General features: G+C 39.5%; 1 protein-coding gene across 2 annotated transcripts in view; it reads right to left on the minus strand.

Annotated features, from left to right (window-relative positions):
• Positions 1-23,368, minus strand: part of chtf18 (CTF18, chromosome transmission fidelity factor 18 homolog (S. cerevisiae)) — a 110,875-nt gene that overhangs the window by 65,525 nt on the left and 21,982 nt on the right. For both annotated transcript variants that reach the window (XM_072559368.1, XM_072559367.1), the window contains exons 6-14: positions 22,872-22,924; positions 20,548-20,695; positions 16,681-16,896; positions 12,940-13,037; positions 11,920-12,043; positions 10,087-10,226; positions 8,849-8,942; positions 6,421-6,519; positions 62-192 (exon numbers count right to left, since the gene is read on the minus strand). In XM_072559368.1, the coding sequence (XP_072415469.1) occupies positions 62-192; positions 6,421-6,519; positions 8,849-8,942; positions 10,087-10,226; positions 11,920-12,043; positions 12,940-13,037; positions 16,681-16,896; positions 20,548-20,695; positions 22,872-22,924 (1,103 nt within the window). The remainder of the gene's footprint in view (positions 1-61; positions 193-6,420; positions 6,520-8,848; positions 8,943-10,086; positions 10,227-11,919; positions 12,044-12,939; positions 13,038-16,680; positions 16,897-20,547; positions 20,696-22,871; positions 22,925-23,368) is intronic.

Consider the following 23,368-nt stretch of genomic DNA (forward strand, 5'->3'; position numbering starts at 1 on the left):
AGTAGCAGCAGTCTGTAGCGATAATGCAAATGGTGGTCGATGGCAAATGCATCTTCAGTACCTTTGAATCTTTGGGAGTTGGAAGATCTCTTGCCAGATGGAGAACAGGCTCTTGTTTACGTCCTTGAGGCCTACGTTTGCGGTCTGAATCATTCTCATGCTTAGATTCAATTTCCCTCTTCCATGGAGGAACTAAAAATGCAATTCAAACATTGACAGAATACAACCGGGTCAGAGATTTCAATGTTACAGAGAAATTCTACAGATGTGAAGACTGCAAAGATTTAGTTGAGAAAATGAAGATTTCACTGCACTAATTAAAAGACAGACTTTGGAAGTCCATTATGCCTTCAACATCCAAAGGGCATCCCACATTCTTTGTAGATAATTAAGTATTTGCGTAACATAGGAAATGGGGCACCCAACTCTCAAGATCTGACAAATGGTAACACAATTAAGGAGACCAAAGATATGCTTTGCCAATACTTATTCAACCAACACACATCACACCATTAACTCATTTGTTAGTAGGTTGTTGTTTTTCAAAATGACTAATGTGTTTTGTCAAAGTGTGGTTACCACACTTAGGTATGCTTTGCATTGATTCAATGCAACATGACACTTTGTGGTTCACAAAGAAAAAGTGCAAAACTAAGTATCATAGTAGGCCATAGTAATGGTGCACATCCCAGTATAAATGTGGAAAATCCGTACAACCTGTAAACTCACCAGCATAACTTTAGGAATATGGAACTCTAGCTATGATGAGAAACTTTAAGATAATAAAATGAATTAAATGTAGCAGAGAATCTGAGGCAATTGAACACGGATTCTCAAAATTCTGAAAAACAATTAACAAAATACATAGGACAGACTGCTTTAATTTGTTCCAAAATCATTGATGAGGTAGTCAACAATTTGAAATTGCTACACAAGTAAGGAGAGGTTAAGAGCAACTCCATTATCTTGAGATTTGCTGAGCTTGGAATGCTGGAAAACTGGATGAATATTAAAACAAAAGAAGCTACAAGACAATAATGGGACATTGGGATTAATGCTGAACTGACAAGCTAGGCCCAAATTCCTCTTTCGACCTACAGACACCAATGATTTAGAGCTAAATCAGAGTTAGAACTCAATTAATCTGTGTAACACTCAAATTATTTCATCAATGCAATTAAGAAAATAAATTTCAGTCTTAGGTGGGAATCAAACAGGCTGTAGATCACAAACTACAAAATATTTCTATTTTGCTTTGCGCCACAGAGCTAATTTTCAGAATGAAAAGTATGCTGTCTTCCAAGACAAATTATAACCTCTATGTACAGATAGCAGTAAGGAAAAAGCTGTCCCATTACCAATTGTTTCTGAGAGCAAAGTACCTATGCAGCATTAAAAAAGTCTAAATATAGGAAAATGTGCTTCATGTCCTTATTGACATTCATTGGTCCCTGTGGTGCAGCAATGCCTAGATTTTAAAATTGTCATCCTAGATTTCAAATCCCTGTCCAATCCTTGCCTCTCCACTTCTCTGTGAATTCCCAAAGCCAACAAACCTGTGGGAAATCTGTGTTTTTCCAATTCTGGTCTTTCATACTTGCTCATTTATGTTATTCCAGAACTGTCTGCCGTACACCTAGTTGCTTGGCCCAGAGGGTGTTCAAGCATTTTTTAAAAAAAACTTGAAGAGCCTTCTTAAAAAAAAGACTAAACAAAATAAAAACCTGTGAGAGCTGCTAGATGAAAATTCAGCATTTTCAAACCAAACACTTGGCAACTTGCCAAGTGTCTCTGTTAGCATGCATAATGTCAATACATTATATATACTGAATTTAGATAGCAATAGAACAAAAAACTGATAATAAAACAGTCCCGACTCTAAATTATCCTCTGCTTTTTAAATATTAACACTGCCAATAAAATCTTGAAAACAAATTTTAATTCAAGAATCACAGAATTAAAACTACTTTTTGAGCTGGTAATTCTGGAACTTAAAACGAAAGCTTTTAATACCAGTTACAAAACATCACCAGAGCTATATTAGAAACAAAAATGGTCTCAACAATACAACCTATTCCTTGATTCAAAGCTATCTATGGTCATTTTGCAGCTAACACCACTTGAATGAGTGTTTTTTAAGAGCATAAGATCTTTTTAGTTAAAATAATCATTTGTGAAGTGCATCGAAATGATTAGCATTTTATCCCCACATTAAAGACACAGCTCTTCCTTTGACTGATGTTTTTAGGGTTTTTTTTTCTTATTAATATAAGCCTAAGGGGATAGATTGGGAATTGCAAATAAAATGCTAAAGAGCCAAAATGCAGCTCTGGCACTCCAGGTTGCAGTCTCCTGATCGATGCCATACACACTTTTCCTCTTTAAAGATGCTTTGTAAACTTCGTCTCTATGATCAAGCTTCTGGGAAACTGTTCTAATTATTAGTTCTTGAGAGTATACCTGTAAAACACCTTAGCACCATCTGTCAAACACACTGCAATAGTATTGTTTTCACAATTCTCAGACAATTTGATGGCTATGCACTGAAAATAAAATCCAACTTAAAATGCCTTGGGATGGATTAGTTATGTTTGGTGGTGGTGGTTGGAATTCAGGTACAGCGACCCAAATCCCAGAGCCACACAGTGGCCAAAAATCTTCAGTATCTTCTTCATTATCCTGTTCTGTCCGATAATTTATAGATTGACCACTCTGAATCACAGACAATATTTTCCCCAAAGTGCCTGACGTTGGCTTCTGGATGCTCAATAGCAGGATGTATGCACAGCACTTACAGTATGCCTTTTGAAATATTAATTTGATGGGCAAAGATCAATAGAAAATACTTCCTCCCCCTACTTAAGAGCTTCTAACACCATATTGTTACTGAAGGTGAACATTAATGTGACAAGATTTATGTAAAGAACAATGATACAATTGATGACTTGGCCCTGACATTGGTTTGAAAGAAAACACCAGTCTAGAGTGAGCATGTGAAGGACAGGTTTGAGGGAGCTGTATTTGATAACCTATTATGTTTATATATGTAAGTAAGGGGTTGATACAATGCACAAGAAACTGAAGAACCTTACTTCGGGATCTAAATAAAACTAGCTTAAGTGAATCATCAATGAATAAATTAATGGAACTGAAGAGTGACATATTGCCAGAAGCTGATGTTTTTTATCCACTGGTGTACAGGTAGGTAGAAGAACACATTGCCAATGCCCTAATCACAATCTTTCAGGGTTCCTTGAGTTCAGGTGTTGTACCTCTAGACTGAAAGTTTGCTCATGTCACTCCACTTTTTAATAAGGGTGACAAAGGGAAAGCAGAGGAATACACACCAGTTAAAGTACATCTGTGGAGGAGAATTGGTTGGGACATTCTCCCTGTATCTGTGTGGGTTTCCTCCATGTGCTCTGGTTTCCTCCTACAATCCAAAGATGTGCAGGTTAGGTGAATTGGCCATGCTATTTGTCCATAGTAATGGGTGTGGGTGGGTTACTCTTTGGATGGTCGGTATGGACTTGTTGGGTCAAATGGCCTGTTTCCACACTGTAGGGATGCATGATAACCCCACTTGAGTACTGTGTGCAGATCCAGGCACCACACCTCGTAATGAAGATTTTGGCCCTGGAGGGAGTTCAGCACAGGTTTGCAGGGATGATACCTGGACATACAGGGTTAAGTTTAAGGAGACATTGAACAAATTAGACCTTTGTTCTCAGGAATTTAGAAGGTGAAGGGCGATCTAACTGAGGTTTTCAGGTCACAGACAGGGGAGATAAAGATAAACTATTCTGATGGTTGAAAGTTACAGAAACGGGCACATATTTGAAGAAATAGGGCCAGGCCATTCAGGAGACATGGTAGAAAGCACTTCCACGTAGAAAGAGTAGTGGAGGTTTGGAACTCTCTCCTTCAAACAGCAGCTGATGCTAATTCAATTGTTAAGTTTAAATCTGAGATAGCATATTTTGAATAAGGAGTGGTATAAGGGATGTAGGACGGCAGCAGGTATGTGGATTTAGGCCACAGATTAACCATGATCTTATTGAATAGTTCGAGGGGCTGAATGGCCTACTCCTGTTCCTATGTTCATGTAATGAGCAAATAGCTTCAGCAGCAGTCTACATACAAACACCCACAGCCTGAAATACACCAGACTAGCACCTCAATAAGGATATGCTGGTCCTTTTAATGTGTGCCACCTCTATGAACTATCGTGCCTGACTACCGATGCAAGTACTCAGATGTTTACTTCTTCCTACAAGTGTTCTGATTTTGTGTTTTCCCTCTCCAGAGTTTCATTGGTTCATAGCTAGGCTTCAGAGTCTTCTGAGAATCTTATTCCTACCCTTTGGAGTGTCCCTGCTATAGACCTGTAATCCAAATCTCTTTCCCCTTCCTTCCGAGTCTGTTCCTTTCCAAAGTTTTATTTTCTCTTGACTCCTTCCAAGCTCTGATCCACCTTTTGTAGTCTTCTCACTTGTGTCTCTTTGGCTCTGTTTTAATTTCAGCTCCTGACTATGGAAATTTATCCCCAACTGTCACTAGGCTTTACCTTGTGCTTTAAGTCGATACTACTATGTAGTATCGACTTAAAGCACAAGGTAAAGCCTAGTGACAGTTGGGGATAAATTTCCATAGTCAGGAGCTGAAATTAAAACAGAGCCAAAGAGACACAAGTGAGAAGACTACAAAAGGTGGATCAGAGCTTGGAAGGAGTCAAGAGAAAATAAAACTTTGGAAAGGAACAGACTCGGAAGGAAGGGGAAAGAGATTTGGATTACAGGTCTATAGCAGGGACACTCCAAAGGGTAGGAATAAGATTCTCAGAAGACTCTGAAGCCTAGCTATGAACCAATGAAACTCTGGAGAGGGAAAACACAAAATCAGAACACTTGTAGGAAGAAGTAAACATCTGAGTACTTGCATCGGTAGTCAGGCACGATAGTTCATAGAGGTGGCACACATTAAAAGGACCAGCATATCCTTATTAAAAGATAACTTTTACTTCCCCTTTCCATCAAAGGCCTGTGGGACCTCTCAAATGGCCAACGATTGCTATTTAACAGAGTGTTGCAGCTAGAAGGCACCGTGATACAGCCAAACTTGCACCCAATACATAGGGACAAGTTAACTGGAGGCTGTCACCTCCCCCCCCACCAAGAATCAGCAAATTAAGAAAAAAAAATTTAAAACCCCATTCAGAGAATAGGATGAACAATAAGAACTTGAGACTGCTCACTAGTGATGTCAGTGGTGCCCCATTTAGTTCAGAATGAGGACTTGAAATAGGCTATACATTTCTTTTTTTAGCCTACTTCCAAAATAATGATTTGAAATCAGCACACTGTTGCAGGTTGGACACAGTGATATCGGAGTAGGGAGACTCAAGTACAGTCTTCTCCCCCATATCCAACTGCAGTGGCAAACAGCAGGTTCTTCACCTCACAGGCCATGCTGACCCCAATCAAAGCACAGCAATGGAGCTTGGTAAGCAGCCTGTGGAATAGTGAATGGAGAAGTAACTAGAATATCAATGAATGTTTAACTAACTTCACCTTTCACTCTTCAGCCAGTGGACTGTAACTTGTTTATAGCTGAGTATAGCACATGCAGCTGATCAAACTGCTCAATGTGATCACCACCAGGATCTTAGGCTCCCAAATTCTGGTTCCAGATGTATTACTTGTAGTGTGCTGCTCATGAAAACTTTTAATATTGAGATGTGAGCCTGAAGGTTCGGCACACATTATAGATGCAAATTATTTTTGTGTTTGTGTGCCAGTTGTTAACTACATGGCCGAAGGCATTCTTAAAAGAAAATGTTGCAGCTTACTTACAGTAGATTGTAGAATTTTTAAAGATGGTAAGGGAACTTCAGAAGCAAAAAAGGTCAAGAACCCCTGTCTTGTGCTACACATGATCTCCATAAACCCCTGGAAACTTCTCCAAAAACCTGGACAATATTTATCAGTGGAACAATCAATCCAACTTGACCTCACTCATATTTTATACTTATAAACAGATACAAGAAGGCACATATGTGCATAAGCAAATGCTTTTGTATGTTCTTGTACACAGACACATACTAAAGAAAGAAGCAGCAGTCTTATGCTTTCAAGTCCAGGTCATGGGCCTATTTTCAGCAGCTTGCCATTGTTAGCTGAACTGACAATTAAGGAAACATGCTTCATTTTAAAGCTGGCTTTTTGTTCCCTCAGGGCCTCACTCAGCATGAGTCCAAAACAGTAAAAGTTACAACTTAATGAGCATTAATAGCAGTGGTAACATTTAACCAGAGCACACTGTCAGACTATTCAAACAGTGAACAATTAAATGAACTGAATCACTTCCCTAAAATTGATGTATAATTCTAATGTACAATGAAAGGTCAGTTGATCAACTTACCTGTAGAGTGTTCACACAGGAACGGATATCATTCTCTGCTTTTTCACATAAACTCATAAGAATACCCATGTCTGCCTTCATCCCTGTTTGAATGGTGATCTAAGTGAGCATACAGGAAGAGAATAAAAAGAAATATAGTTATTCTTAAATGTAAACTGAACCTCCATCGTAAAATCAAAAATTTCACACACATACATACAGACCCCACACACATGCATAACCTTTACATCTTTGTCCATATCCACAGGAATCAACGAAAATGAAAACAAAACAGAAGTGATGTGAAAGAGGATGCAGACCCACTGCTGCCAGTCTGACCTACTCCTATTGTCCAGGAAGGTTGAACACAAAGGAAATAAATGTAACAGTCAGAAGTAAGCGCAAAGCTCCTGTAGATTCAGTTCATTCCCCCCTTTTCTAGAAGTTCCTCATTCAGAAGGAAAAAAAACATGCCACCTGAAAACAATGAAGTGACTTGACATTATTTGTTCCCCCTAATTGTGCTCAGTTATCTTTCCTGTGTGAGTGTGCATGCACAGATCCAGCCAAGAGAAGTTATCATCAGGCAACAGGAGACTTGCCTCATTTCAGGTACCTTATGCCAGCATCTAGACCAGGCATTGGATGGTTGGTTACAAAAGAAAATCTCTTTCTACACTGTCATGTATCTCAGGCACAGGAGGATTATCATCAGCAGGCACTCTATTTCACCTCGTCAATTTGAGCTGGATTTGAACAAAAGACTTTGAGCACAAAGGCCAGTGCATGACCTACTCTCCCAACCAGACTTGTTTTGACTTATTTTAGATACACTTAGAGTCATAGAGATGTACAGCATGGAAACAGACCCTTCGGTCCAACCCGTCCAGATATCCCAACCCAATCTAGTCCCACCTGCCAGCACCCAGCCCATATCCCTCCAAACCCTTCCTATTCATATACCCATCCAAATGCCTCTTAAATGTTGCAGTTGCACCAGCCTCCACCACTTCCTCTGGCAGCTCATTCCATACACGTACCACCCTCTGCGTGAAAAAGTTGTCCTGTAGGTCTCTTTTATATCTTTCTCCTCTCACCCTAAACCTATGCCCTCTAGTTCTGGACTCCCTGATCCCAGGGAAAATACTTTGCCGATTTATCCTATTCATGCCCCTCATAATTTTGTAAACCTCTACAAGGTCACCCCTCAGCCTCCGACGCTCCAGGGAAAACAGCCCCAGCCTGTTCAGCCTTTCCCTCTAGCTCAAATCTTCCAACCCTGGCAACATCCTTGTAAACCTTTTCTGAACCCTTTCAAGTTTCAGAACATCTTTCCAATAGGAAGGAAACCAGAACTGCACACAATATTCAAACAGTGGCCTAACCAATCTCCTGTATAGCTGCAACATGACCTCCCAACTCCTGTACTCAATACTCTGACCAATAAAGGAAAGCATGTTGGAGGCAGCAAACAATACTGATGATACAAAAAGCTCAAGTAAACCTCAAATATTTCCCACAACTTTATGAATTTTAGCCCCCAGTCCACAATCTTTCCCCACTATGGGTGGCACAGTGGCTCTGTGGTTAGAACTGCTGCCTCACAGCACCAGGGTTCCAGGTTCGATTCCAGCTCCACGACTGTCTGTGTGGAGTTTGCACATTCTCCCCGTGTCTGTGTGGGTTTCCTTCGGGTGCTCCGGTTTCCTCCCACAGTCCAAAGATGTGCAGGACAGGTAAATTGGCCATGCTAAATTGCCCATTGTTAGGTGCATTAGTCAGAGGGAAACGGGATTGGGTGGGTTACTCTTTGGAGGGTCGGTGTGGACTTGCTGGGCCGAGGGCCTGTTTCCACACTGCAGGGAATCTAATCTAATCTAAAAGATCCCTCCTCCTCCTAGCAGAGATCTTCCCAATCAACAGCTCCTTTACCAGGTAAGAAAACAATGATATTCATGACAGAAATAAAAGCAAACTATTGGAAGTACTTCAGTAGGTCTGGCAGTATCTGTGAAGTATTTTCAGCATTCTCTGTTGGCTTTTAAACTTCTCATCTTTGTTATTAGCCAGGAAACCAAAGACAAAAATTTAATCAAGGATCTAGGTTATACTTGGGATGGCCTGTGTTATCTGCATTGGGACTACAGTTCGCTAAGTTTCATGCTGCCAATTGATGGGATCTAACCATAAACATCAAACCACAATATATAGTTGTGCTGATATAGTCAATAATAAAGACAGATTGAGATTCCTATTCACTGCATTTTATACTTTTAAACAACAGAAAGATCAAAGCTCTGCAAACCTCCTCACTCCAAACATTTAGAAGATTAAACAAAACATTTATAACTGATGCATCACTCATCATTTTTTTACTCATTATTAACAAATGTCTGGTATCTATCAAATTACCCTGGCACACTGGCTTAATCTTACCCTTTATACTAACCTCATGAAGTCTTTGAACAAGCCGGGATGGCAAGGTTGGAGGGAAGATTAATGTGAAGGCTTGTTGCTTTAGTTGTCTCAGTGATGGTACATACCTGTCAACAGAGTGAATTAATGAGAACTACATTCCAATTTTATAGATAAACTGCAAATTGTATAATGCAAAATTTTATCGTAAAACCATGAAGAACTGCATTGTGTATTAATCTTAAAATAAATGGAAGGTTTGAACTTATATAGCACCTTTAAATTATTATTGAAGGCCAATTGCTGTGTGCACTGTGTTAAAAAAAAACAAGACAATCAATTCTTATGTAGTAAGCTCCCACAGACAATGCAATACTGATCATGCTTGTGTTATTGATTGAGGGACAAATATTGGTCAGGTAACATGGGTAACCTTTCCAGTTCTTCAAAATTATGCTATACGATCTTTAACAAAAGGATAAAGGGAGGCCTTGGTTTAGGTCCTTTGACAATTAATTATTCTGTCAGTACTTGTGATTGAAGATTAGTTTTTGTGCACATGTGCCAGAGTGGGATTTGAATCTGAAACATTCTGGTTGAGACAAGCTGACTCCTGTGGTCTAGGTTCAGAGCACCAGTTGCCTTTCCTTATTTCATCTATCGGCTACTCACTGTGTACGATTGGTGACAGCAAGTTAATTAGCTAGAAGGGCATCTCAATAAGCTTGAACTTATCCTGAATGTATAGGTGGGGTCACAGGAGTAAGAACTTTGGCAAACTTGAACTCTTATTCACCCTGATGTCGCGTGGAAATCAATTTTACTGTTATTCTCAGGTGAGATTAGCTGACAGCATAGCTGGGGAATCAGGCTGGAGAGCTTCCAAGTGTAGAATCAAGCAAGACCGTCACTCACTCTCTTATGGTACGAAGGTGGAAGCACATTGGGAACGTGTGTAGGAAACAATAACAAGTCCTGCTCTCAACTACAATTGGACTGACAGAGGTACCGTATTCATAGATACACAGCTAAGTAGACATGCTACACACTGATTTCACCTATGGCATGGCCATACACCAACCCAAAGGTGCACACTCCCCACCACGATCCCACTCCCTCTCAATTCCCTATATAATGGCCCCCTTTAAATCAAATGTTTGATAGCAAGATTTGCCATAAAATGAAATGTTTGCTAGTTCTCATTTTAGTCTTTTGGTTAAATGATTTCAGGAAGCAGTATTCAGTAATTCAATTATTAATAGAAATACTAACTGATCATTACAGATGCAGATTATGGGCCTTTGTAAAATTCCACCATCTTTTTTCCTCCTCTTCTTTCCGCCACCTGCTGCTGTCTCATCTTCCTTTACATCTTTACGATTGACGATGCTCATGAGAGTATTTATTGCAGCCTGAAAATGAGGGGTAGGGGAGAGATTGAGATAAAGACAACCGAGATAGAGAAAGAGGGGCAAGGAGATAAACAATACAGACGCTTCATTCATTGAGGTGGAAAGTTTATTAGGCTCTGGAATATATTGGATCAGTCTTTCGAAGAGATAACCAAGGCACGATAGGCTAAATGGCTACCTTCTTTGCATGTATCTTTTTACAATTCTAATTTGAATGAAACTAAAGAGCTTTGACACTGTGAAGTCACCCAAAGGTAGCTCTTCAGGGAAAAGGTGGAGGCTGGGTTGTGAACCTCAAGATATGGGATTTAACAGAGAGGCAGGTGTTAAACAGTATCTTAAAAATGGAGACAGAGGGAGGGGTGGAAGCTTGGAAAGGGAATTTCATATTTTTTGTTCTAATCAACCTGCTCAGTGATGTCATTACACACCATTGGAGCAGGTGGGACTTGAACCTGTGCTTCCTGGCTCAGAGGTCGGGAATTTCAAAGCTTAGGGCCAAAGTAGTCAAGATATAGCCACCAGTGCTGGAGTGAAGTAGTATAGGATATGTCAAGAAACCAGAATTTGGGGGACCTGTGGATCTGAAGATGGTTACAAGTTAAGTAGGGCTAAGGCTGTGAAGGAATTTGAACACAAGCATTGCATTTTAAAATTCATCAGAACCATGCAAGCCAGCAAAATCCTGAGGCAGACTATAAAAGGGAGGTTGCATTCCAATAAAAAAAATTGCATAAATATTTTGCTCTCAACACAATTAGATATGGAGCAGTGTTTTACTTACTATTCTATTTAAATGAGGAGTCTACATTTTTGATTTGAAGTCAACCCTGAAATGGTTTGTCGCTAATCAATCTCCCTAGGAAGTTACGGCAAGTGCATTTATTAGTTTCATACAAGATGAAAGGTAAATGGCTGATGTGCAGTGCTTTGGGCCAATGAGACCTGGTGAAAGTCAGGAAATGGGCAACAGCTTCATCTGAGCTCAGGTTAATGGGGTTTTTTTCCATGTGTTTTCAAAATGTTTCTGCTTTTCCAGAGTTGATATTTTACACTAACATTTTTTCAGCAGACTGAAATGTTTTTCAATCCATTACTGCGTCTTCCTGATTAGACTAGTTGGTGTTATTATCCCTTTCATCCTGATTCAACTAAAAAGGCATGTTTACCTTTCAGTTTTATCTGAAGGAGTAATGACCCTCCTCTTTTCATATCATTGTTGCTTTAGATTTACAGCATTTGTAGGTTTTTGCAAATAATTAATTGCCCAAGGAAGGTATTTGCCTCTCCCACAGAAGAACAAGTGGCATCTCACAGCACTGTCACTTGACTATTTTTTTCATGTTGAAGTGACTTCAATACCTGCAGGGAAGAGACGAATAAATACTGCAAAGCTGGACTATTTTGGGGAACTAGTGCCTGTAGATAAGGGATGTCAAATTGGGAGCTTACATTCATCCATGGTATTGGGCTCAAGTGTTGGAACTGTCCTGATAAAAACCTAGTCCATGCTCAACAAGATAAATGATTTAAGAAAGATAAAGGTGAGGTTCTTATCCTGCCAGTCAATCTTTTAATTGAGGGTGTGACTCCTGATTTATATTTATATCATTTCTCTGTGGCATTCATCACAGATGCTAAAAACTCTCCCAGCTTTTTTAACTATGTGATTTTATTCAGAACATAGACTCACACTGGGAGCACCATCAATCTCATCAATGATCAGGCAATTTGGTTTCTCGTTGGCTCCGAGCACAGATTTCATCTGGGTGGCATTTTCAATCCTGATCTTGAAGATTTCAGGGCTGCGATCATCACTAAATAGGAGTTGAACAGCATTACACCACATTTGAACATACACAGCTACCTATTTGATACACCACTCACCATTTTCTGGCTCTTCCCTCCCAGTGCCTCCCTTTCCCACCAGACTGACTTCTTCTCCCCTCCAGTCATAAGCACAAACATCCCTGCACAATCTGACTCACAACAGGAGAACATCTCCTGCTGTTCATTGAAATAAACCAAAGGATCTTTAAACCCACCTTAGGGAACGGAGGTGGCTTTGCTTTAACTTTTCACCTGCAACTCCAACAATGCAGAGTTCCCTTTATATTGCACAGCAGTGGCTACTGAGGCGATGGGCCTGATGTCCTGAGTAGGCCTCTTACCCACGACTTGCTGATTCAAAATAATGTTGGCACCCACTGAGCTGCAGCAAACAGCTTAAAAAAAAAACACACTCATTCTTTGACTTGGACCTGACAGGCCAAACAGTGTCTTTCTACGCCATGGTGATTCAGTAGCTCTAATTTCTTTTGCTATTTTTCCTACATAAGGCATGACAAGTAACTGAGGAATTCAAACTAATGCATTATGCTTCACTTGCAAAACAAAATTTCCATGACTACAGCACAACTACAGTAATCATCCTCTTGAAATGCATTAGAAGTCACCAGAAACAGGCTAGAAATGAAAGATATTGGAAATAGATAACTGTCGACGTGCAAGACAACCCTCATTTCCTTTTACATGCAATAGAAAACTTAATATAGTAATTATAAATTTAATTCATAATGAATTTGCAGCAGTTTGCTGAACACCACATTTGCAATTTGATGAGAAGTGACTGAAGTAAGAGCTTCCTCAACAAATTTATGTGTTGGGTTTGCAGGTGATTTCCTGAGTAGTATGTTAAATTTCATGCGCTTACCTTGCATTCATTTCCACAACATTGTACCCTGCATGTGTTGCAATGACATGAGCTAGTGTTGTTTTCCCCAGACCTGGAGGGCCACTCAACAGTGCCACCTAGAGATAAGGGAAAGAATGAAGCAACAAATTTACAATCATATTGCAAGCAAAGCGACAATATAATCTGTTTCAGTATCTGTTCAATACAAAATGGCCAGGAGTCTCCCATTCCACTTCAAATAATGCTACGAGATATGTTAAATCCACTTGAGGAGCTAATATCACGTCTGAGAAGCTGGAGCCTACAGCAGTCCAGCTTGCTTTAGTCTTATTGCAGGTGTGCCTATTCAGACAACTGGAATGAAGCTTTAAAACATAACCTTGAGACTTAGAGGTAATTGTGCAACCCAGTAAAATTACAGCTGATACCTGAAGCAAAACATGAGCAGTTAGTCATTTTATTGTACACCATCAAATGTACAGCAGCAATTTCTTCATATTGCTGTTTTAAAATTTTTGACTCTAATGATTTGGTACAACTTTAGTAAAGAGAGGTTTAATAAAGGGGGAAAGTGATGGCTTGGTCTGGCCTTCATGTAACTACTTGTCTTGGCCTACAGGTACCCCACAAGTAACCTGACGAAGGAGCAACGCTCTGGAAGCTTGTAATTTCAAATAAACCTGTTGGACTATAACCTGGTGTTGTGAGATGTTTAACTTTGCCCACCCCAGTTCAATACCGGGCACCTCCACATCATAAATGGAAAAAGGAATGCTTACATTCACAATGACAGTGAACTCTAGGTGAGCTAATTTGATATGTTTCTTCAAATATAGAGATTATGTTCCAGTTTTTATTGAGGAGAAGATATATTTTGAAAACTTCAAGAGATTGCGAAAACACTCCAAAATTTAAAGAAAAATCATTAATAAATCAAGATCCAACTCTGAATAGATCCTGTTTAAGTACTAATTGTATAAATAATTAAGAATCGAGGCTGATGGGGTGTCTGAGAAACAGTAGGTGTATAAATAAGAAAGGATGGGCTCACAGCAGTTTAGCAATATTGGCTTTTTATTTTTCTATCTGGATTCTAGGCTGGGCCACCTTGTTGGAATACAGTGTCTTTAGTCCGTTGTGAGAGAACATGGATAAGGAAGTGAAAGTCCATCATTCCAACCATACTTCAGTTGGTAGAGCTGAATTTCTTCAACATTGTTTATTGTTACTGATCAAGATGTTCACAGGTGATACAAAAATTAGTTAGGTGGTAAATGGGGTGGGCGGGGGAGGGCCTAAAATGCATGAAGATCTCATCAGACTAGCCAGCTCAGTGGAACAGTGGCAAATGGAATTCAACCCAGCAAAGCATGTTCTAATGCACTCGGGAAGGGCTAACATGGCAAGAGATTACACTATCAATGTTTGGACCCTGAAAAGTACTGCAGATCAGCAGAACCTTGATATACATACAGAGTCCCCTGAAGTAAGCAAGCCAGTTAACTATGTTAGTTAAGAAGGATACTTATCTTTATTAGCTGAGGTACAGAAAACAAGAGCAAGGAGATTATGCAGGAACTGTACAAAAAGCTGATTAGACCACAACTAGAGTACTACATGCAGTTCTGCATTATACAATCAGAAGTCACATGACACCAGGTTATAGTCCAATATGTTTATTTAAAATCACAAGTTTTCAGAGCACTGGTCCTTCATCAGGCGAAATGGAGGTGCACAGGTGAAGAATATATAGGTGGAAAGGTAATGGCAGGATAGTTCCAGGTAATTAAATGTGTCAACTGATAAGTACAAATAGTGTGAGTGGAGTATTGACAGGCTGAATAACGAGTCTTTGCAGGTGATCAAGTGTCAAACGATAGGAGTGAAGTGTCAACAGCTGAATAGCAAGGGAAGGGATGACCTATGAATGGATTAATTAAGACAGAGAGATAATTACAAACGATCACAAATAAGATGGTGCTGGAGACAAACCAAATGGCTGGAATAACATCAGCAGATACTATATTCTGTGCCTGCAAGCTCCCTCCATCTCACATGAAGCAGCATCACTCTGAAAGCTTGTGATTTTAAATAAACCTGTTGGACTATAATCTGGTGTCATATGACTTCTGACTTTGTCCACCCCAGTCCAAAGCCAGCATCTACATATCACGATCACATTACAAGGAAGTGATTACATGGGAGTTAAGCAAAAAAAGTTTACCAAGATGCTGTCAGGGCTGGAGGGTTTCAGCTGTTTTCCTTGCTGCAAAAGATTGAGTGGAGACTTGATAGCAGTGTATAAGATCATGTGGCATATAGAGTGGAAAGGAAGGCACTTTTTCTATTAGCAGGAGGGTCAATAAGCAATGGGTATAAATTTAAGGTACGAGGTAGAAAGCTAAGAAGTCGATGGAGCAAACGTTCTTCACTTGGGGGTCTTGGGAGTTTGGAACTCACTGACTAAATCGGCAGTTGAGGAAGAAACACTTGTAACATTTTAGCAACATTTTAGATATTTGATTGCGCTTTTTGATACACTACAGAAAGCATTCTATCTGGATGCATCATGGCTTGGCATAGATTAGAGTGGTGCTTGAAAAGCACAGCAGGTCAGGCAGCAACCAATGAGCAGGAAAATCATTTTTCTGTTCCTCAGATGCTGCCTGATCTGCTGTGCTTTTCCAACAACTCTCTAATCTAGACCCTGATCTCCAGCTTCTGCAGTCCTCACTTTCGCCTCATGGCTTGGTATGGCAACTGCTCTGCCAGGACTAAAAGAAACTACATAAAGTTGTGAACGCATCCAGACCAGCATGCATGCCAACCTTCCATGAGTCTATTGTGAAGTTCAACTCACTGACTTTATGATTGGGCAAGTCTATCCATAATCTATTGGCCCTTTCTGTGATTAGAGCAGCAGAGATTTATGACATTGAACAACACGGCTACCCCCACATGGCCTCTCAATAGAGGGGATGGAGAGATACTGATACCTGTGCAATAAAAATCCACAACAACATAGCATTTTTCACAACATCAGTAATGTCCGAAGGTGCTTTATAGTTAACAAACTACTGTGAAGTGAATTTACTGCTGTAGCTTACCTACTTTCCTTTAATGCATTTAAGATTTTAAGGATGTGACTGCACTTGAAGGGGTGCAAAGGAGAATCACCAGAATGTTTCCTGGTTTGTAGCAGTCTAGCTACGAAGAGAGACTGGATAAGCTTGGGTTGTTTTCTTTATAACAGCGAAGGCTGTATGAGGAACCTGATTGTGGTGTTTAAAATTATGAGAGGCATAGAGAGGGTGGCTGTTTTGCAGCTGTTCCTTTAGGTTCAATATGAGGCAGCATAATTTTAAGGTTGGAGGTTTACAGGGGATTTGAGGAAATATTTGAGGTCAACCAGAAGCTGGTGTAAATCTGGAATGCATCACCTAGGAGAGTAACAGAGCAGGAAACCTCACAATCTTTAAAAAGTATTTGACTCAGCACCTAAAAGTGTCATAACATTCACGGCCATAGGCAAAATGCTGGAAACTGGGATTAGTATAGATAAATCAGGACAGACTTGATAGGCTGAAGGGCCTTTTCTGTTATGTAGGACACTATGACTAAGATTATGGGCCAGTTCAATAGAATGCAAAGCCCCTTATAAATATTCAACTGATATAATTAACCTCGCAGTTGCTCGGAATCTCTTTATGGCCACCTTCAGCACAGCTACAGAAAGGACTTGCTTTGATACCCAGTTACCTTATATTTTGGTCTGCTGTGTGCATCGAGTTCTGCATCTAGGATCTCTTCAGTAATTTGTGTCTTGCTCTTCCACTTGTTCTGCTGCAGCTGCTGGGACTGTTTGAAGGACGAGTGTTTTTCTACCAGCTGCTTGCTTTTCTTTATGGGTTTCTCCTGGCCAAAGACGACTGTGTCCCACATTTTCAACCACTTCAGGAGGCAGCGATTCGTGTACTGAAACGAGAAGCAGCCCTTAGAACCCACATGAGCAAGCTGATGTACAGATTGTACACAACACAAATATCCTTTCAATACTGGAGTGATTTCAGTGATTAAGTTTAAAATTGATCCAGAGAATTGCTTTATTATTTGTTAGAATATATATAATAGGTGTAATTGATATAATATTGTGCATATCAAAACAATAATCACTTTGTAAATGATGCAGTTACATTCTAGCTGTCATAGAAGGCATTTGCCAACATATGATAGCAAAAAATGAACTTTTAAAGTCAAGAAAGTACAGAAGGCTAAGGACATTTAGAACGTCCACAATGACTGTTACCAAGTTTTACAGAAATAGCATAGAAAGCATCCTACCTGATGCACCACAGTATGGAATGGCCGCAAGAAATTACAGAGTCTTGGGAATGCAGCCTAGTAAGTCATGAAAACCAGCCTTCCAATCATTGATTCCATTTAAACATCCCACTGTCTCAGGTAAGCAGCCAACATTATCAAAGACCCCTCTCACCCCTGTCTTCCAGCCTCTTCAACAGGCAGAAAATACAAGAGTTTGAAAACATGTACCAACAAATTTAACAACACCTTCTTCCTTATAATAATACTTATGAGTGAACTTCTCATACTAGAGTTGATCTTTTCTGTACCTTCTCTGTACCTGTAATACTATATTCTGCATTCTGTTCTATTACACTAAGGTACTTATGTATGATTTGTCTTGACAGCACACAAAACAATATGTTTCACTGCATCTCAGTACATGCCAATAACAAATCAAAACAAAATCAAAAAAATGAACTATCGTAATGGCATTGCAAGGCAGTCGAAACAAAATCTCAGGAAAAAAAACACAAGGTTATTACAATGCTGCTAATAAAGACTGGACAAGGTACAAAAGTTAGCAAACCATGGTGATAACCATTGTCAGGATTGGCGAGAAGAGAAATTGAATTTCCGATGAAGCCAATCCTGACAATGGTTATCACCATGGTTTGCCAACTTTTGTACCTTGGCCAGTCTTTATTAGCAGCATTGTAATAACCTTGTTCTTTTTTTCCTGAGATTTTGTTTCGACTGCCTTGCAATGCCATTACGATAGTTCATTTTTTGATTTTGATTTTGTCTGCTTCCCTTTTGAAGTAGAGGGCGCAGTCAATCTTTTAATAGTATTTCCATTTAAATGATTACATTAGGATGTGATTAAAGTTTGGCTCATGTCATACTTTTTAACACAACGTCCTAAACATAAAACATGCTCTTAGGAATGTTACGTTGTCCAGGCTGACATTTCAATTTGCAGATATTTTGAGAGAGATGGTGATGCTGATCTTTATAAAATCGAAGATCAACACAGCTGTTTGAAAGGTGAAACATGATTCCTAAATCTTGCAGCTATTCCACACTGAGGTGCATTGGATAGGATGCTTTCTACGGTGCAATCTGTAAAACTTAGTAACAGTCATTATGGACTGAATGTTCTTAGCCTTCTGAGGAAGTAGAGGCATTGGTGTACTTTCTTGACTTTAAAAGTTAATTTTTAGATATCCTATGTTGGCGAATGTCTTTTATGAGAGTTAGAATGTAATTGCATCATTTGCAAAGTGAATATTGCTTTAATGTGTGCAATATTATATCAGTTATATGTACAACGTTTCCATCAATAGGATAATACGTATCAGCATTCTTTTCACATGTTAGTTCAGAAAAATCATCGCTTGTACACTTGCAAGGTCACGTAGGACACCAATGAAGAAAGTTGCCTAATTCAAGTCACACCTTATATTGCAGTGCTTGAAAGTTCACCATCAAAAAATACATTTTTGATTCCTGTTGGGGATGTTGAAAATTTAAAAAGCTCTGCCCTTAGTTTTAACTAATCTGAACTTCAATCTCCATTGACACTGCAGTAAAGTACTCCTGATTAAACAAAAGATGCTTGCATTGTCCTACATAGTTGCGGTCAGCCATAGTTCAGTCAGTAACATTTGCCTTCAAATTAACAAATTGTGGTTCAAGTCTCATTTCAGAGATTCAAATACATAATCTAGGTTGATGTTGCAGTCAATACTCAAGATTTGCTGCATTATAAAAAGTCCTGTTTTTTAGGCGAGATGCTAAACTGGGTCTCTGCCTGCTCTTTTAGATGGACAAAAAACAATCCCATAGCACTATTTTGAAGAAGAACTGCAAAGTTCTCTTCATTGTCCTAGAGGCAAAGAATGATCCTGCACAGAAACAGGCTATTCAACTTCATTTTGATTAGAGTAGATTCCCTACAGTGTGGAAACAGGCCCTTCTACACAACAAGTCACACCGAACCCAGTCCAATTTCCCTCTGACTAATGCACCTAACACTATGGGCAATTTAGCATGGCCAATTCACCTGACCTGCACATCTTTGGACTGTGGGAGGAAACTCACGCAGACACGGGGAGAATGTGCAAACTCCACACAGACAGTCCTAGAAGGCTGGAATCGAACCTGGGACCCTGGTGCTGTGAGACAGCAGCGCTAACCACTGAGCCACCGTGCTGCCCATGAAATATTTTGCCTGTGAACCATCTATTTAGTTGTCCCAATAGTATGGATGATATTGATCTCTGAACCAACATCATAAAAACAGATTATCTGGTTATTGCACATACTGATATAGGTAATTGATTGTTGCACTTCCTATATTACAATAGTAACTACATTTCAACTACATCACCGGATGCAAAAGACCTTCAGGTCATCATGAGGACTCCCTAACTTCTATTCAAAATGATCAACTAAAATGAACAGCTTGTCTTCAATTTACCTGCCTTTGCTCCAAAGATCTGACTGAACTTCCTCAGACAAATACTGACTGATATTGTTGGTTTCTCTATATCATCTAGTATTGCCCCTCCTTCCTTGAAGATAAAATCATGATGTCTGCTGTTCAAGAACTTCAACTTCCTTCTTTAATTTTCTCCAACTGCTAGCTGATCTCCACCCTTCCTATCAAATTCTTGTAACATTATGTTACACAAGTAACACATCCCAAGTAGGTTACACATCCCTAGGTCCTTCCTTGGGGAGATTCTGGCTAGGATGCTCTTTGGAGTGTTGGTACAGACATAATGGGTTGAATGTATTGTAGGGATTCCATGATTCTATGAAACATATCACTGGACCATTAATCCAGAACCCCAGGGGACATGAGTTTGAATCACACCTTGGCTAATAATTTGAACTCAACTAAAGAATCTGGAATACAAAATTAGTCTAATAGTGATCACATAGTACCGTCCATTGTTATAAAAACTCATTGGTTCACAAATGTTCTTTTGCAAAGGAAATTTGCCATCCTTGCCTGGTCAGGCCTACATATTATTCCAGATCCTACTGCAAGGTTGTTGAGTTCTAACTGTTTTTTTGAGCAATTAGGGATGAATAAAACATGTCCAAGTCAGGAACCCACATCCCACAAACAAATAAAGTAAAGCTCACATGCTCTGGCAGACTTCAAAGACCTGTTTTCACATTTTCAAATTCCTCTCTTCACCCAACCTCATATTTTGATAGAAAGAACAGAATTGTTTAGCTCAGATTTAATTTAATAGAATTGCTTTATTGTGCAACAAGAAAACCTGATGAGAATTTTGACAAATTACTTACATCATCACTGAGCAGTTGGGTATACTGTCTGGGAGTGAATCTATCAACCCAGAGGGTGCTGGAGCTACATTCTTCACATTCATCATCAATTTCATCAGCAGCCTCTCCTTCCTGTTTCTCAACTACTCCAAACTCCTCATCAATCTGGCTTTAAAAGGAAAGCAAAGCAACATGTAGTAAACAAGACTGCTTATCCAACATCCAGTAGTGGAAGGCAGAAGCTTCTACCAATTAAATACTAGGAAGACTGAAGCTATTGTTTTTGGTGCTTGCTTAAAATTCTGTTCCCTAGTTACCAACTCCATCCTTCTCATTAGCAACAATCTGACATGAATCCAGTCTGTTTGCAACCTTGTCACATTGGAGCATTTACTCAACACTGTAGTTGAGCATCCTGCTTTATAATCATGCCACCCACCAATTTCCACCTCCACAATATCACTTGATTTTGCTTGACTCAGCTCGTCTGCTGCCGAAACCCGAATTCATGCATTTGTTATTTTTGTTATGGACCAGACCAAAATATATTAAGGAGGTTGCCTAACCCCAAAATGTTCTTATTTTAAAGAGAAGTGCAAGGCGTCGCATTCCAGGTGCAATTCAATTGGTCAAACTAGCCAAAGCAAAAAACACTCCATTTTTACACTACAGTTAAAATACAGACCGAATAATAATAAAAGAATTGGCTTAACTGTAACTCTATCGAAATACTTTACAAAATAATATATATAATTAACTATTACTAATTAACTGTTCCAATATTGTAACATCCCATACACACTCTTGAAAAAGGCAAATTCAGTAAAATAGATTGTCTCCCATGCAATTCTAGCAGCAGGAAGGGAACCTCAGCTTTTAGCTGTAACGGAGAGAGGAATAAGAGCTTCCACATCCAGCTTCAAAACCCCAGAAACTGCAGAAAGCTAAAACTAAAAATCCTGGTTCTGTGGGAGCTTGACCCCACTCATTTAGGCTGCTTCTATTGTTCCACCCTAAAAAAAGCTCAAGGTCTCACAAGCTGTTTACTGTATGTATTGCTTTGGAATACACTGTTCGGCACCTCTGCCACACCTTTCCTCATAATAAAAATCTGACAAAATACACCTCTTAAAGCCATCGTATTGTCACACTTCTACACTCCTGCCTGACCTCACATTTTGTACTCTTCAGAAATCGGAGGACAAAGTAAAGTCTGCCTCCTCTGGCCTATCTTGCAGCAAGGCCAACTCCCCTGTAACCTCTGTGCGCTCTAACCTACATTGACTTTCAGTGAAGCTATGGCCTTGTTCTATCCTCGCTCTGTAATTGCCAACCTCAAAACCCTCCAAGATATCTGTCCACTTCTAATTTTGGCCTTGTGCGCATTCACAATCATAATGCCTCCATCACCGGTGATGTGCTTCATTGTCTAGCACGAGAATTCCTTCCCTATACCTCTTCACATCTCTACCTCACTCTCCCCTTTTAAGCACATTTCTTCGTACCTACAGTTTTGCTCAAGTTTTTGGTCAACTGATTTAATGTCTCATATGGTTTGGTATCATCCTTCATTATGGTGAAGCACCCTGGAATGTATCATTATATTAAAAGATACTATATAAATGCAAGTTTCTGTTCTGAAAGGAAAAGAGGGAGAAAAAAAATCTTAAAATCAGCAATATGAAAACTGGTTCATAGTCCTCAACTATTTAATTTATAACTGCATTCTGTTCAAGAAAGCTTTTGGTGAAGCATAGAACTGGAACTAACCTCTACAGATTTTAATTTGCAGAATTTTGCATTATAAAAGCACATCTCTCAAACAAACATGAGTGGCTATTGCCTATATTTTTAGTGAGGGTGCAAGTGATCTCCAGTTAAGGCTCACCATCTGCACACAAGTAAATAACATTAATGTACTCTTAACATATGTATAAAGCTGTTCCATTTTGATTCATTATGTCTCTCAGAATTCAGGATTGAATTTCATTGCCGAATCAAACTCTGCTTTTCCTTTGCGTAGAATGCATTGCTCATGCTATTCATGGGCTGTATTGCAAAGTTGAGTCCATGTAAACACACTCAGGGTACTGAATGCCATCCAGAGTTTCCCAATTACTATGACCTATCCTGATGTGGAGATGGAGGATAAATAATGGTGTATTTTGTTTATTGGAAGTTTCCAATACAAGAAAAGTCATTTTATGTTGTTGCAGGACAGTAACAAACAATTTGCAGTTTTCGCTTTAATCTCAAAATTTTAGTGTTGTGCCCTTGATAAAAGCATATACCTCAAAGTTGGGTTGTTAAATTTAGCTGCCTGGAGTTGCAGTCCCCAGACTTACCTATTCAGCATTTCACTCAACCTCTGGGATTCTTCCAACACCAGCCTGCGATTCTATACAAACACACAAAATGGTAAGGAAATGTTTCAAAGGAACAAGTGCTAAAAGAAATACTCATATAGAAATAATGTCAAGTGAAGGCTCATTATCAAACTTAGAGTTAAATGCAGTGATATGAGGGGTGGAAAGAGGGACAGAGAGAGAGAGAGAGAGAGAGAGAGAGAGAGAGAGAGAGAGAGAGAGAGAAAGAGAGAGAGAGAGAGAGAGAGAGAGAGAGAGAGGGGGGGGAGGGGGAAGACAGAGACAGACAGACAGAGCTGCAGAGAGAACATGTTCAGGGAAATCAATATACAGATAAAGATAAACAATAGGGGGAGGGCAATGGGGCAACTCAAGAGGAAAGTGAAGAGCACTCAAAGGAGAATGGAGAAAGTTAAAAACAGGAAAAGGTAGAGATGAAGAAGAATAGGCGAGAGAGAAGTGGCTGTAGCAGGGTA

The sequence above is a fragment of the Chiloscyllium punctatum genome, chromosome 40 (assembly GCF_047496795.1).
Source record: "Chiloscyllium punctatum isolate Juve2018m chromosome 40, sChiPun1.3, whole genome shotgun sequence".
Classification (NCBI taxonomy): domain Eukaryota; kingdom Metazoa; phylum Chordata; class Chondrichthyes; order Orectolobiformes; family Hemiscylliidae; genus Chiloscyllium; species Chiloscyllium punctatum.